At 39.4% G+C, this 12,872-nt stretch overlaps 1 protein-coding gene across 1 annotated transcript; it reads right to left on the reverse strand.

The window, feature by feature from the left end:
* Window positions 1-670: 670 nt before the first annotated feature.
* def6c (DEF6 guanine nucleotide exchange factor c) lies at window positions 671-12,872 on the reverse strand. Its single transcript, XM_024291092.2, has 12 exons — window positions 12,525-12,872; window positions 11,910-12,050; window positions 8,081-8,263; window positions 5,379-5,609; window positions 5,167-5,313; window positions 4,986-5,094; window positions 3,054-3,286; window positions 2,884-2,991; window positions 2,607-2,773; window positions 2,340-2,538; window positions 2,183-2,273; window positions 671-1,267 (listed from the first exon to the last, which is right to left on the reverse strand). The coding sequence occupies exons 1-12, from the start codon at window positions 12,618-12,620 to the stop codon at window positions 1,053-1,055; spliced, it is 1,920 nt and encodes a 639-aa protein (XP_024146860.1). The 5' UTR covers window positions 12,621-12,872; the 3' UTR covers window positions 671-1,052.

Consider the following 12,872-nt stretch of genomic DNA (forward strand, 5'->3'; position numbering starts at 1 on the left):
TTCTGAAAAAACTACGTTTTTGTTATTTGTACTTTACATTATTATAGTACTAGTAAGTGTTTTAAATCAAATTTGAGCTTCTATGTTCTCGTGCCAAACAAATAAACATAGATGGTAGAATGAAAAAAAAATATTTTGCCTTAAAAACCAGACTTTTGTTTTGAAATACAAATACCTCTTGCCAGTGTCAGAATTTGAGAAACAACCCAAATAAAATAAACTGAAAATATTGTTTGAATATGTTTTTTATAACGCTGAATAAATTATTATTATAATAAATTCATCTTTTTTTTTTGTCTTCCGGTTTTGTTTTGTTTTTTTTTGAAAAGTCAGATCTGACATCTTTTTTGAGAAAAAAGTAAGTTCGTTCTTTACTCTTTATTGTATGTCATGTAAGTGTTTTAAATAAAGTTTGAAAAATGTTCTCATGCCAAAAAAACTGTAAAATGTAAAAAAAAAAAAATCTGGATTAAAAACCAGACTTTTGTTTTGAAATACGAATACCTCTTCTCAGTGTCACCACAAAGAATGTAAATTGAAATTAGTGTTTAAATTAATATTATTCATAAAGCTGAACAATATATTTGTGATAATATTTTGTCTGTCGTGTTTTTTATTTTGAAAAGTCCCAACTTTTACCACTAATAAAATAAAACAATATTCTTCTGCATTCAGTCTTTTTTACATTTAATTTAAACAGAATACATGAAAATGATACATATCACAGAACAGTTTACAACAACAATTTGTTTGGTACAAAATTGTGAAAGTTTGTTTTAGTAATTTATGTTTTAATTAAATGCTGAATAATTTTTTAGTCACAACCCTCCATATTTATCTATAAATCATATTTTTCCATAGTTTCTTGGTTGGCACAAAGCAGAATTCTCTAATGTCATGTTTGAGGATGAGACTGAACAGTTGTCTCTATGATGGACAGTTTGTAAACAAGTTTGATTGGGAAAAATGATTTTTTGTGGTTTAAAGTTACATTTTTTTCCCTTGACATTTCTAAATGTAAAAATAAATCCTTTTATCTGTCTCTGTGGCGATCACAGCAGCCCATTGGGCTTTCCCAGGGATTCCTCTGATGCATCTGACAGGTGGGCGGCCCCCATCTGCTCCTCCAGTCCCTCACATTCTTCTGGTCCTATCTGGCTGTTCTGATCATCTCTTATCTTGTATTTGGAAATGAACTCGTTGCTTGCCAGAGCTCCCTCCGTCCGCGGGCAAAAGTATTTTGATGTCATCCGGCTGTCCAAACGCTCTAAAAAATACAAAAGATCGGGTTACAAAAGCACATTTTCTTAAAATGATGTGATTCTAATAAAAAGGAAAATAAATCATATGAGGGATTCTACAGCTTCAAGTAAAAAAATGTTAATAAAACTTTTACAAAGAATGCACTTACTTTAACTGAAGTTTATTAAAAAGTTAAAAGTTTTGATTTTCTTAAATACACACAAAAAAATCCTTCAAAAACAATTATTTTTAAATTTTAAAAATACAAAGAGACAAAAAGAGACAAAATACAGTAGTAAAAATGGCAATCATAATAAATAAATACATAAAAACCCAGGACATATACACATTAATTCAAATTAATTATTAGTAAATATTCATAAAATCAAACTAAAACTATGTAAAAGCTAATCTAAAAAGTTTTTTCTTAAATACCTCCACAGTGAATCAAGAGTTTTAATGACATTTGTTATTTATATTCATGATTAAAGTGAATTACAAGTATTATTTATGGTCAGTATTTTCAAAAGAATTTTACTTTCGAACTAGTTTTAGATATTTAATCTGTTGTTTAGGTTTTAAATATTTACTTTGATTAAAATGAATCATTTTAGCATATTGTGGCAATTTGCTGATGTGATATATTTGATATTTATTTCAATATATTGCAATTGTTGTGAATAAGGAGCAGACAAAAAAAAAAGGACTTGCTTATAATGTAAAAATCACACAATGAGGGCCAAAAGCTCTGAAGGGGAAGGGGGAAAGGGGGCGGTGTTGCTCACAATTTAGAGGCAAATTTTGAACAAACTCCTGCTGTTTTCCTTAATTTTTCATTTTGACTAAAATAAATTTATATTCATGCCAGTTTTTTAAGATGAAGCTTTTAATTTGAAGGGCATATTTTATGGTTTATACATTTTCAGGGGCACACATTTACCTCCTGGAGCAATGGGCTTCATGAGGCGATTCAGCTGGACGTTCCAGTGGCGTACGTGCTGAGTGGCGTTCCTCAGCCTCTCCTGCACTTCCTGGAAAAATCACTTTATGAGAAAACGCGTAAATCAGGCGAGCTGCTGCTTCTTCTCTCGCTTTACCTCTAGGTGCTGGTGGCTCCTCTGGCGTGACGCCTGCAGATCCTGAAGCTCCTGGGAGGCCGAGTAGAGCGCCGAGGGGGTGTCCTCGTCTGCACTGCCGTCTGAGGCCTCCAGCGCAGGACTGAGTCTCCTCAAGTCCCTCTGCTTATCCTGCAGGAGCTTAAACTGCTGCTTTTTCTCCTCCTCAGCCTGCAGCAACCTGGAAAAGAGATATTTAAGAAACATAAACCGTGAAAAAAATGAATCATAAACGTTTTTTATGGTTACATCTCCAGCTCCAGTCTGGCTCGTTCCTCCTCCAGCCGAGCCTGGATCTCCATGTTCAGAGCGGCCTCCAGTTTCTGCTGAGTCATCTCCAGCTCCTGGATCCTCCGTTTCTGCTGCTCCGCCGTCCTCTCCTTCTCCTGCATCTCGGCCTGCATGCTGTCTCTCAGCTGGACACACAGGATAAAAAACTTCTCACCTTTTCCACTGCTTCTTCTCAGAACCGTTAAAGGTTATAATCCCAACTGAAACCCATTTCACGTGAAATGTAAACTCTCACCATCTCAGCCTCCTTCAGCTGCCTCTCCAGGTCCATCTGCACCTCCTTCTGTTTCCTCCTCTCCCTCTCCTCCGCTTCCCTTCGTCGATTCTCCAGTTCTCGTGCGTGCTATAAACATACATCTTTTATGCATAAGTGCACTAAAGTTCCACACTTTAACACTATTCTACCTGAATGATGTTCTCTATCTCCAGGTCTTGTCGTTCTTTCTCTATCCTCTCCGTTTCCTGGACGCTCAGCTCGTCTGATTGGCTGCTCCGGCTGCTGCGGCTGCTGCAGCTGCTGCGGGAGCTGCGGCTGCGCTCTTGGTGTTTGTGCTCTCGCAGCATGCGCCTCTTCAGCTTGAGTTCGTGGTGTAGGGAGGACTTTCCCTCACTTTGAAGACGGAGGGCTGTCTGAATGGCTACAAAAAACATCAACGTTCCACTATTATTTAGAAATGAAAAATCATGGCTTATAACTATAGTTTCATTTTGGGTTCATCTTGTGGATTGGACCAACCCAGATACTGCTGATTCAAGGGAATTTAGAGTCGCCAGTTAACCTATGAAGCAGATTTTTGGAAAAACAGGGAAAATTTGTAAAATGTGATAACTTAGTCCTAAAAAGTAACAAGATTAAAGTACTAAATACATCCAAGTAGACACTGGTCCACAACCAGGAACCGCCCTTGGACCCAACTTTCGAGGTGGTCTTGACTTATTTCCAATCAGACTTAGCTCCGGGTTGCTCTGAGATTCCTCATTCATGCTTGGAGTGGAAAAACTGGACCAAAACGGCCACCGTAGCCGGGCATTATGGGATGTAAACAGAGTAGCGGGGCAACAATGAGACCCAGGAACTCATTGTTAAAACATTTGTAACAATTGATTCTCACACTGTTTTCCGGACAGTCTATGGGTATATTCAGACTGGAAAAATCCTGAACCTTTAATTTGGTCTGTATTCAGACAAAACCTGTAAAAAAAAAAATTTATATATATATAAAACTAAAGATCTCTTCACTAATTGGCCAGGAATTATGAGGGCGGGGCAACGCAACTGGAGGCAAAAATGATGTAAGTCATTTGCTTGGCAATCCTTGTCAAGATAGTCCATCCATCCATCTTCTTCCGCTCATCTCGGGGGCAGCAGTCTAAGCAAAGGTGCCCAGACTTCCCTTTCTATTAACAAGCTCAATCGTAATAAATGGTTATTGGGTGAACCTACGTGAGTTCGGAGTTTTGTAAGGTTGGTAGCAGAGCCTGTGGCTCCAGCCATCCCATAGTCGATGGAGACATCTGCCGTAGCTAGACCACTACCGCGTCCCACCTGACCTGTAATGCTTGCCCGGTGTAAAGTAACACATGGAGCCTTGCTCAGTGCGAAGTATTGTTTGTCCCACTCTGCCTGCATACTGAGCGTTATCTCCTGACCTGTCTTCTCATGTTTCTGATGATGTTATGCCAACGCCTGACCCTGGTTTAGCTTTGTGAACTTCTAGTTTTATTTGACTCCTGTCCTTGTTATTTCTGGCCAATGAGTGAAGAGATCTTTAGTCACATGGTTTTATTCACAAGCTTTGGTTCGAAACAGAAATGTCCGGTTGACGGCAGTCCGAATACAGACCAAACGGGAGCTTAAGGACTTGATCCGGACTAAATGAACTTTTCCATTCTGAATACAAGCTCAGAGTTGCTTTATTTTAGTTTGTCCGTCACTTTTTGCTCTGTTTAGTTCTGCTGTGTTTTTTATAGCTTTGTTATGTTTGTTGACATTTCCCATCAACACTAGAGCTTTTTGTTATTAAAGAATTCTTGTTCTTCACTCTGCCTTGCAGTTTTGTCCTCTTTGGGTCTTCTTGACACAGACTTCACAACCAATGTCTGATAATGCACACCTTGTCGGGCATTATCGCTTACTCAACTCATCTCACACTGAATGCAGGAACAGCCCAGAGGACAAAACAACATTTATTTGTGTGTATTTCTGCACACACCTTGAATCCACTGATAATGCACACCTTGTCGGGCATTATCGCTAACTTCACTCATCTCACACTGAATGCAGGAACAGCCCAGAGGACGAAAACAACATTTATTTGTGTGTATTTCTGCACACACCTTGAATCCACTCGACCTTCTGCCTCTGGTCGGACGCGCTCATTTCATAGGTTTTGTTGTGGGTTTTCACACAGAACAGGCACCGCTTCCCTTCCCTATCTGGGATAGGCTGAAATGAAAAAGGGGCGTGGTCACTCAGATGCCATGGATCCGCACAACCAACAATCCTGTCTTCAACAACCTCAACGACACAGCTCTTATCCAGCTGGATTTCCCCTCTCTTGTCCTTGAGGGCCTCGCCCACGTAGTAAGCCATGGAAGAGGGCTTCAGCACAAACCAGCGCTCCGTCCAGTTCCTCCTCATGTGCCCCTTTTTCCACATGTAGCCCTGCAGGAACCCAAAGAGTGATTCCAAGGAAGTCTAAAAGACCACAGAGTTTCAGGAGGACTTACTCTCTTGAGCACGTTGTGGTACATCTCCAGAAACACCTCATTCAGAGCCAGGCTGAAAGCCTCGCTATTGGTGACCCTCAGCAAGCGACCCGCATTCATGTGCGCCAGGAAGCTCCACACAGACATGCCCTCCTCCTGCACTGCGGGATCCTGGGAAATCAGGTCTTCCAGGAGCTTTCCGTCCCACTCGTGGCTCGCTGCCGTGGAGATTTTCTTCAGAAGATACTCCACCTTGAAGACATTCAACGACGATAATGTTTGTTTTTGTTGCACGGTTCAGTAACTACAGTTACCTTTGAAGTACACTAGTGTTTGGATCTAAAGACGTTTACTGTTGCCTCTGACTTACAGGAAACCGAGAGCATTTTGGAGGAAATGCAGGAAGGAAGAGCCTCATTACCTTACTTGCGCCTTATTTTTTTCTGCTTTGACACAAGCTAAAAAAATACAGGACAAGATTGAATCTAAACCTGCTTCCCGTGTGATTCTTTTATCTACGCATTCTTACTTGCTGAACAATATGCAACATTTGATTTTATCTAAGTGTTGAGGAGTTTGCCTTCATGTTGGTAAAAATTGTTTTATAGATGCATTCTGATGTAAATTGTGTTTTCAACATGATGCGTCAGTACAAACTGCAAAAATAGCCGACATCTGGCTCAAAACTGCTCCAATATTGCGGTTTGAGATATTGGGTGTTAGAGATTGTAAGTAAATGGGAGAGCCTGTAAGCAATGAGCTCTCAGTTATGGGTGACAGGAAGGGGGGCGGGGTTGCTCTGCGCATACCGTCTCGCCAACAACTCAAGCTATGTGCACACCGCTCTCAGCAACTCACATTCGAATGTCCATTTTCAATGAAAAGTCTATGTAAACGTGCATTTCAGGCTTTAAAACTCTGCGTTAGCTATGCTAGCTTTTACAACCATTTGTAGGCTTTACATATGAAAGGCGTGGCCATTGAACAAACGGGTTGAACTTTGACCAATCAGGGACTTGGATTTGGTAGTGACAGTTGGGTGGCTTTCCAAAAGTGCCAATCGTTTGGAAATTGATCATGAAGGAAAAATTAATATATATATATATGTATATATATTTTTTTATTTTACGACAGAAATTCTTCTATATATCAGAATAGAGCTGTAAAAGAAAAAGCCTGGAGTACGATTTGCACCGCTTTTACATTTTACACCAAGCCTCTTCCAACTACAGATGGCGGACATACGCTGGTAAAAAGTAGCAAAAGAAAAAGAAGAAGCCCCTCCCTGCTTGTCCAGTGTGAAACACCATGGGATAAAAATGTGTTCAAGAACTTGTTTTAGGGACATATCCGGGAATGGAGCAAGCAGACGGGGAGTTGGGAAGATGGCAGTAGAAAGGGAGAAGACTATTTCCTGGTGGAGAAATGGAGAGAACTGTTTCCTGGTGGAAAAAGTAAGCAGAGTATTTCCTGGTGGAAAAATGGATACGACTATTTCCTGGTGGAGGAAGTAAGCAGGCTATTTCCCAGAGAAGAAACAGGAGATGACTATTTCCTAGGGGAGAAATGGGAGAAGACTATTTCCTGGTGGAGAGAGCCAGAAGACTTTTCCTGAGGGAGAAAAGGGAGCAGACTGAGAAATGGGAGAAGACTATTTTCTGGAAGAGAAAGTGAGCAGACTATTTCCTGGTGTAGGAAGTAAGCAGGCTATTTCCTGGTGGAAAAAAAGGGAGCAGGCTATTTTCCAGGGAAGAAAAAGGAGAAGACTATTTCCTGGTGGAGAAAGCCAGAAGACTTTTTCCTGAGGGAGAAAAGGGAGCAGACTATTTTCTAGGGGAGAGATGGGAGAAGACAATTTCCTGATGGAGAAACGGAAACATCTATGTCCTAGTTGAAAAAAGGAGGAGACTATTTCCTGGTGGAGAAAGGGAGAAAACTATTTCCTGGAGAAGGAAGGGATAAGTCTATTTCCTGGTGGAGAAAGTAAGCAGACTATTTCCTGGTGGAAAATGGATACGACTATTTCCTGGTGGAGGAAGTAAGCAGGCTATTTCCCAGGGAAGAAACAGGAGAAGACTATTTCTTAGGGGAGAAAAGGGGAAAAGACAATTTCCTGGTGGAGAAAAGGGAGAAGATTATTTCCTGGTGGAGGAAGGGAGAAAATATTTCCTGAGGGAGAGAGGGAGAAGACTATTTCTTGATGGAAAAGCGAACGACGAATTGAGAGAAGTGATTTCCGCGTGGATTATTGAGCACAGACAGAAACTTACATGTGAAAAGGATTTTTGATACAAATACAAATTATGCTTCAAAGAGAAAAGAAACATTAGCAGCCAGTGCTAATCAGAGTGTTCTCATCATTTCATTAAATAGTGAAACGTTAATCAGGTGTTGTCTGCATTTTATTACAAAATTTTACCGAAAAATGAATCCATTAACCATCACCAGTCTGTCTGTGGAATATTTTGAAGGTAAACGGGGGTAAATGTGGATGTTTGTTTTCATGGGTGACATGCTGACGAGGACGGCTCTAGAATGACATCATGAAATGGGCGGCACCTTCAAGGAGCAAAAGGCGGGGCCTCAGAAATCTAGTCCGGTTATGAAAAGACCTTACAGTATGGAATGGCCGCTTTAGGAGGTGAACCTTCCTGGTTGACCTGTTAGGGAATCCCTATAAAAGTCCAGCTAATCCCATAAAAATTCCTGTGAGCGCCGGGTACCTCTTCCACAATCATCACCAGTGGGTAATGGTCCTCGGACAGAAGGTTGAACAAGCAGAAGAGTTTGAAGCAGTTCCTCTCAGTCAGCAGCCCGTTCTGCAGGACGCCGGTGAAGTTCTTCTTCATCGTCATCATCCAGCACAGGTCATCAAACTTCTCCTTGTCAAATGTCCCCGCTTTCACCTGCAGTGACATCAGACTTTGACCACAGAAAAATACTGTACAGTTTTTAGCCCTTTAATATGTTTAATCAAATGAATTTAAAAAAGTAAACATTTGGCTTTGATCCTCCTCTCTTGTCTGTTCCCGAGGAGGGGTTCTGATACCCCTCACATACATCTCTGTTTTCTGGACTTGTTTTAGTCATGCTTGTAAGGGTCTGTTCCTCTTGGGTGTTTTTGGGCATCTGGGATCTGCCCTTTTGGGAGGGGTACTGTCAGGACTCTACGTTTGGGTTTTTGTAGTGCTTTATTCATGTTCTGTTTTGAAAAGTCAGTGTATGAGAATAACTTTGTACTATTAAAGTAACAGTTTTACAAAGACAAAGTTCTAAAACTAAAATGTTGAATTTATTTTTTTTAAATGTGTCAAGAAAGACAAACATTAGTTTGTCCGTTTATTTCATAAATGTTTCAGATATTTCAGCAAAATCTGATTGCTCAAATCTGCTTCATTTTTTTGTAAATGTACAACTTTATTTTTAAGAAACTATTGCAACTTTTTTTTAAAAGCATGACTTTATTCTTGTAGAATTATGACTTCTTAGGTAATTTTATGATTTTATTCTCGACTTTTTTCTTTAATTTTAATCGTTTTTCTTTTATGGTGACCCTAATTACTCTGTAGTAAATGTATAACCTGACAAAATTCAGTCAACCTAAAAAAAATATATTTAAAAATACAAAAAAGGGAAGCACCAAAACTGATTATCTTGACAAAGATTACAGATCATAAAATTGACTTAATCCAAAATATTTGTGACTTAATTTTTGCACTAATGAAAACATGTCAGTAGTTTATGTTCCATCTGGTTAAAACTGATTTTACAAGTCTAAAATAGCTTTATCTGTGAGGCGACCTTGGGTGTCAGGAAAGGCGCCATTTAAATAAAACTTATTATTATTTATTATTATAGCGGATAACTGTGTTGCTGCATTCAATTTGCAAAAACAAAACAGTTTTTTCTTTTTCTGAGCTGCGTAAAATTTTCAGATCTGTTCATGTTGGACTTTTTTTGGCAAGTTAAACAAGTTAATCTAATTTAATAACTGAGGTTCAATGCCGTAAAAGGCAAAAATTCACATAATTTAAGGCTGGTGTTAACCAATTTGGTTTAAATCAATTAAAAAAAGTCTAAACAGGACTCCTAATTACCAGTAGTGTACATGCGTCCGTTGTGGACGACATTTCTAGACCTGAATATCTCTAAACGTTTGGGTAACAGGGGTTAACAGGGGTTCTGGGAATTGTACTTTTTAATGGATTAAAAAAACTACAATTCTGGTAGTGAGGAGGATATAAGCAACATGGAGATTAATCCAAGTGTGTTTTTTTGTTGATGTTTCTAACTAAACGTTTGGATGATTTTAAAATGGAATAGAGCATGTCTATCTGGACATAAAAAATATTTTCTTTTTACAGAAATTCATTATCAAATTGAGATTTTTTTTTAGGAATCCTCAGAGTTGCATGTTAGCAAAAACACAAAACCACATTTTCCAAACAAATTAGTACCCCAGAAATAAGTAATCTTGTAAATTAATGAATACTTTTGCATAAACTGGAGTTTTTCAAACCCAAACTACAATTTAATTTACGAATTAGGAAGAATTTCAAACAAAAACACATTGAAGACACTCTGATCATTTTTAAAATGAATTGTAAAAGTGCTCTTTTAATCATAATTGCATTATAACACAAGTTCTTTAAAAAAAATGTTTTAGTTTTCTAGGAAAAATTTCCACGATTAGTCGACTAATCGACGACTAATCGACTATTAAAATTGTCGACAGCTAATTTAATAGTCGATTAGTCGTTACTTTATATTATATGGAGTCGTAAAGTTGAAAGTTATAATGGCGTTATGCTAACTTTTTTAGACTATTTTGGCAAAATTTGAAGGCTATTTTGGGGTTTAGCTAATATTTCAGCTACATGCTAGCTATTTTGGCTAATTTAAGACTTTTTCAGTTTTTATGCTAAATTGGAGTTTAGCGAATAGTTAGGCAGCATACCTGCTAATTTTAGCTAATTTAGCAGTTTTCTAGGCTAATTTGGAGCTTAGCATATATTTCAGATACATGCTAGCTGTTTTGGCTAATTTAGGCTTATTTGTTTTGCTTTTTTAGAATATTTTGGCATTTAGCTAATATTTCAGCAACATGCTAGCTATTTTAGCTAATTTGGGATTTTTTCTGATTTTTAGGCAATGTGGAGTTTAGCATATATTTCAGTTGCATGCTAGTTGTTTTGGCAAATCTAGGCTTCTTTTTTTTTTTGTTTTCTTTTAGGTTATTTTGGAATTTAGCTAATATTTCAGTTGCATGCTAGCTAATTTTGGCGAATTTAGACTTTTGTTTGTTAAGCTGTTTTGGACTTTAGCTAATATTTCAGCAACATGCTAGCTATTTTAGCTAATTTGGGTTTTTTTCTGTTTTTTAGGCAATTTGGAGTTTAGCATATATTTCAGCTTTATGCTAGTTGTTTTGGCAAATTTAGGCTCATTTTTTTAGGCTATTTTTTCATTTAGCTAATATTTCAGTTGCATGCTAGTTATTTTTGGCTAATTTAGACTTTTTTGTTGTTTTTTTAGGCTATTTTTTCATTTAGCTAATATTTTAGTTGCATGTTAGCTATTTTTGGCAAATTTAGACTTTTGCTTTTCAAGCTGTTTTGGACTTTAGCTAATATTTCAGCAACATGCTAGCTATTTTAGCTAATTTGGGATTTTTTCAGATTTTTAGGCAATGTGGAGTTTAGCATATATTTCAGCTGCATGCTAGTTGTTTTGGCAAATCTAGGCTTATTTTTTTGTTTTCTTTTAGGCTATTTTTGTCATGGTCCTCCTGCGCTCCTCCTCCACATCCTAATTGGACCCAGCTGTCGGCACTCATCACCTCCACTCCAGCCTATTTAAGAGGAGCCCTCCCCAGCATTCTTCGCCAGTTCGTTGCCTTACCCGGTGAAGTTACCTGGCCTACTACGTACAGTTTTGTATGCTCTCGTTAAAGTCTCGCCTCGTCTCACGACCTGACTCCTCTACCTCCAGGTCCTTACCTCCCATGTGCCGACCTGGGTCCTGCCTCGTCTAAGCATCTCGTCTTGGATCACGCCGATCCTCATCACGCCACGCACCGGCTGCCGGACTCACCTCGTTACTCCACCTGTCCGCTCCAGTCCGCAGCAGGTCTTCGTTCTCAAGCTTCCACCTTCATTCCTGGTTCCGGACCCTACGCCATTATCCCCACGGACAATAAACTTTATTTAAACCTCTCCAGTCTCACATCCTCCTTCCGGGTTCCAGCAACTGGGTCTGCCTCGTCACGCACAGCATGACAATTTTGGCATTTAGGTAATATTTCAGTTGCATGCTAGCTAATTTTGGCAAATTTAGACTTTTGTTTTTTACGCTGCATGCTACATGCTAGCTATTTTAACTAATTTTTGATTTTTTTCAGTTTTTTTAGGCTAATTTGGGAAAGCTAACGATGGTTAAGATCGAGTTTGCGCATGATCCGATTCGTCGACTAATCCCAAAAATTAATCGTCGATTAGTCGACTATTAAAATAATCGTTTGCACTATTAACAGCAGCCGCTCTCTAACAATACCTTATCCAGTATGTATTTGTTGAGGTAGGGCATGTAGCCATGATTGGACACCGGGCCGTCGTCATCATCCTGGAAATGTTCCTCCAGGGCGACCGGATCGTGTGGGATGTTCAGCACAGTGTAAAGGTTGTGAGAAAGCACCTGAGGAGGGAAAGAAAAGAAAAGCAGGACTGAATGTGTTCCGGTCAACACCTGCAGACTCAGGTAGGTTTCTCTGCACACTCCCTTGTTTCCTCACTACCCCCATACACACATGCAGCTGGTTCTCAGTGAGCATGTCAGGACAAATGTCGACTATTTCCTTGGATTCCTCCAAGAAGTGGAGACATGTAAGGGCTGGATGGAAAAGTGAGCAGAAACTTTTTTTTTAATAGTCAAACTGGACAAATAGGAATATTGATTTCTATGGAGCTGAACTTTGACCTTCAGTCAGTAAATGGTCACAAGGTTGGACTGAACACTTCAAACATAGTGTTTACGAATGACTAAGTTTCTTCACATTCCACAGCTAAGCTGTCATATCATGCAGACATCGAGGCTCCTTCTAAGTTACACAGAAAGAGCAGAAAATCAAACCGAATCTCGGTTTCCTGATCCACAAAGTTCCACTCTTACCTTTAACTGCGACTTGGACACTTTCCCGCACTGCTCTGCGTCCAGAGACGTGAACGCGTACCAGATGGACTTCAGGAGTTCGGATTTTAGGTCCATTTTTTGGGGTGGGGGGGAGAGACCGCTTCGTGCGTAAAAGCGCAGCTACATTGTTTTATCCGAGCGGCGCGCAGCGGCTGTTTTACGCACCGGAGACAGGAGAATTGGCAAATTCCACGAGGGGCAGAGTGCAAAGCGCTGAGCAAACGGAAGAATCAAAGGCAGTCAGATGTGGGACAGACTTAAAGAGGCGGAGGGTTGAGAGAAAGCCCGGTGGGAGTTCCACTCGCGGAAACGTTCTCCTAACGGTAC

This window comes from Oryzias melastigma, linkage group LG23 (assembly GCF_002922805.2).
Source record: "Oryzias melastigma strain HK-1 linkage group LG23, ASM292280v2, whole genome shotgun sequence".
In the NCBI taxonomy this organism is placed as follows: Eukaryota; Metazoa; Chordata; class Actinopteri; order Beloniformes; family Adrianichthyidae; genus Oryzias; species Oryzias melastigma.

Coding starts and splice junctions, on each gene's coding strand:
- def6c (XM_024291092.2), bottom strand. CDS start 12,620: ATGGACCTAAAATCCGAACTCCTGAAGTCCATCTGGTACGCGTTCACG. Junction 5,095..5,166: donor ATAAGAGCTGTGTCGTTGAG/GTTGTTGAAGAC, acceptor TTTTCATTTCAG/CCTATCCCAGATAGGGAAGG. Junction 2,274..2,339: donor GGAGCCACCAGCACCTAGAG/GTAAAGCGAGAG, acceptor TGATTTTTCCAG/GAAGTGCAGGAGAGGCTGAG.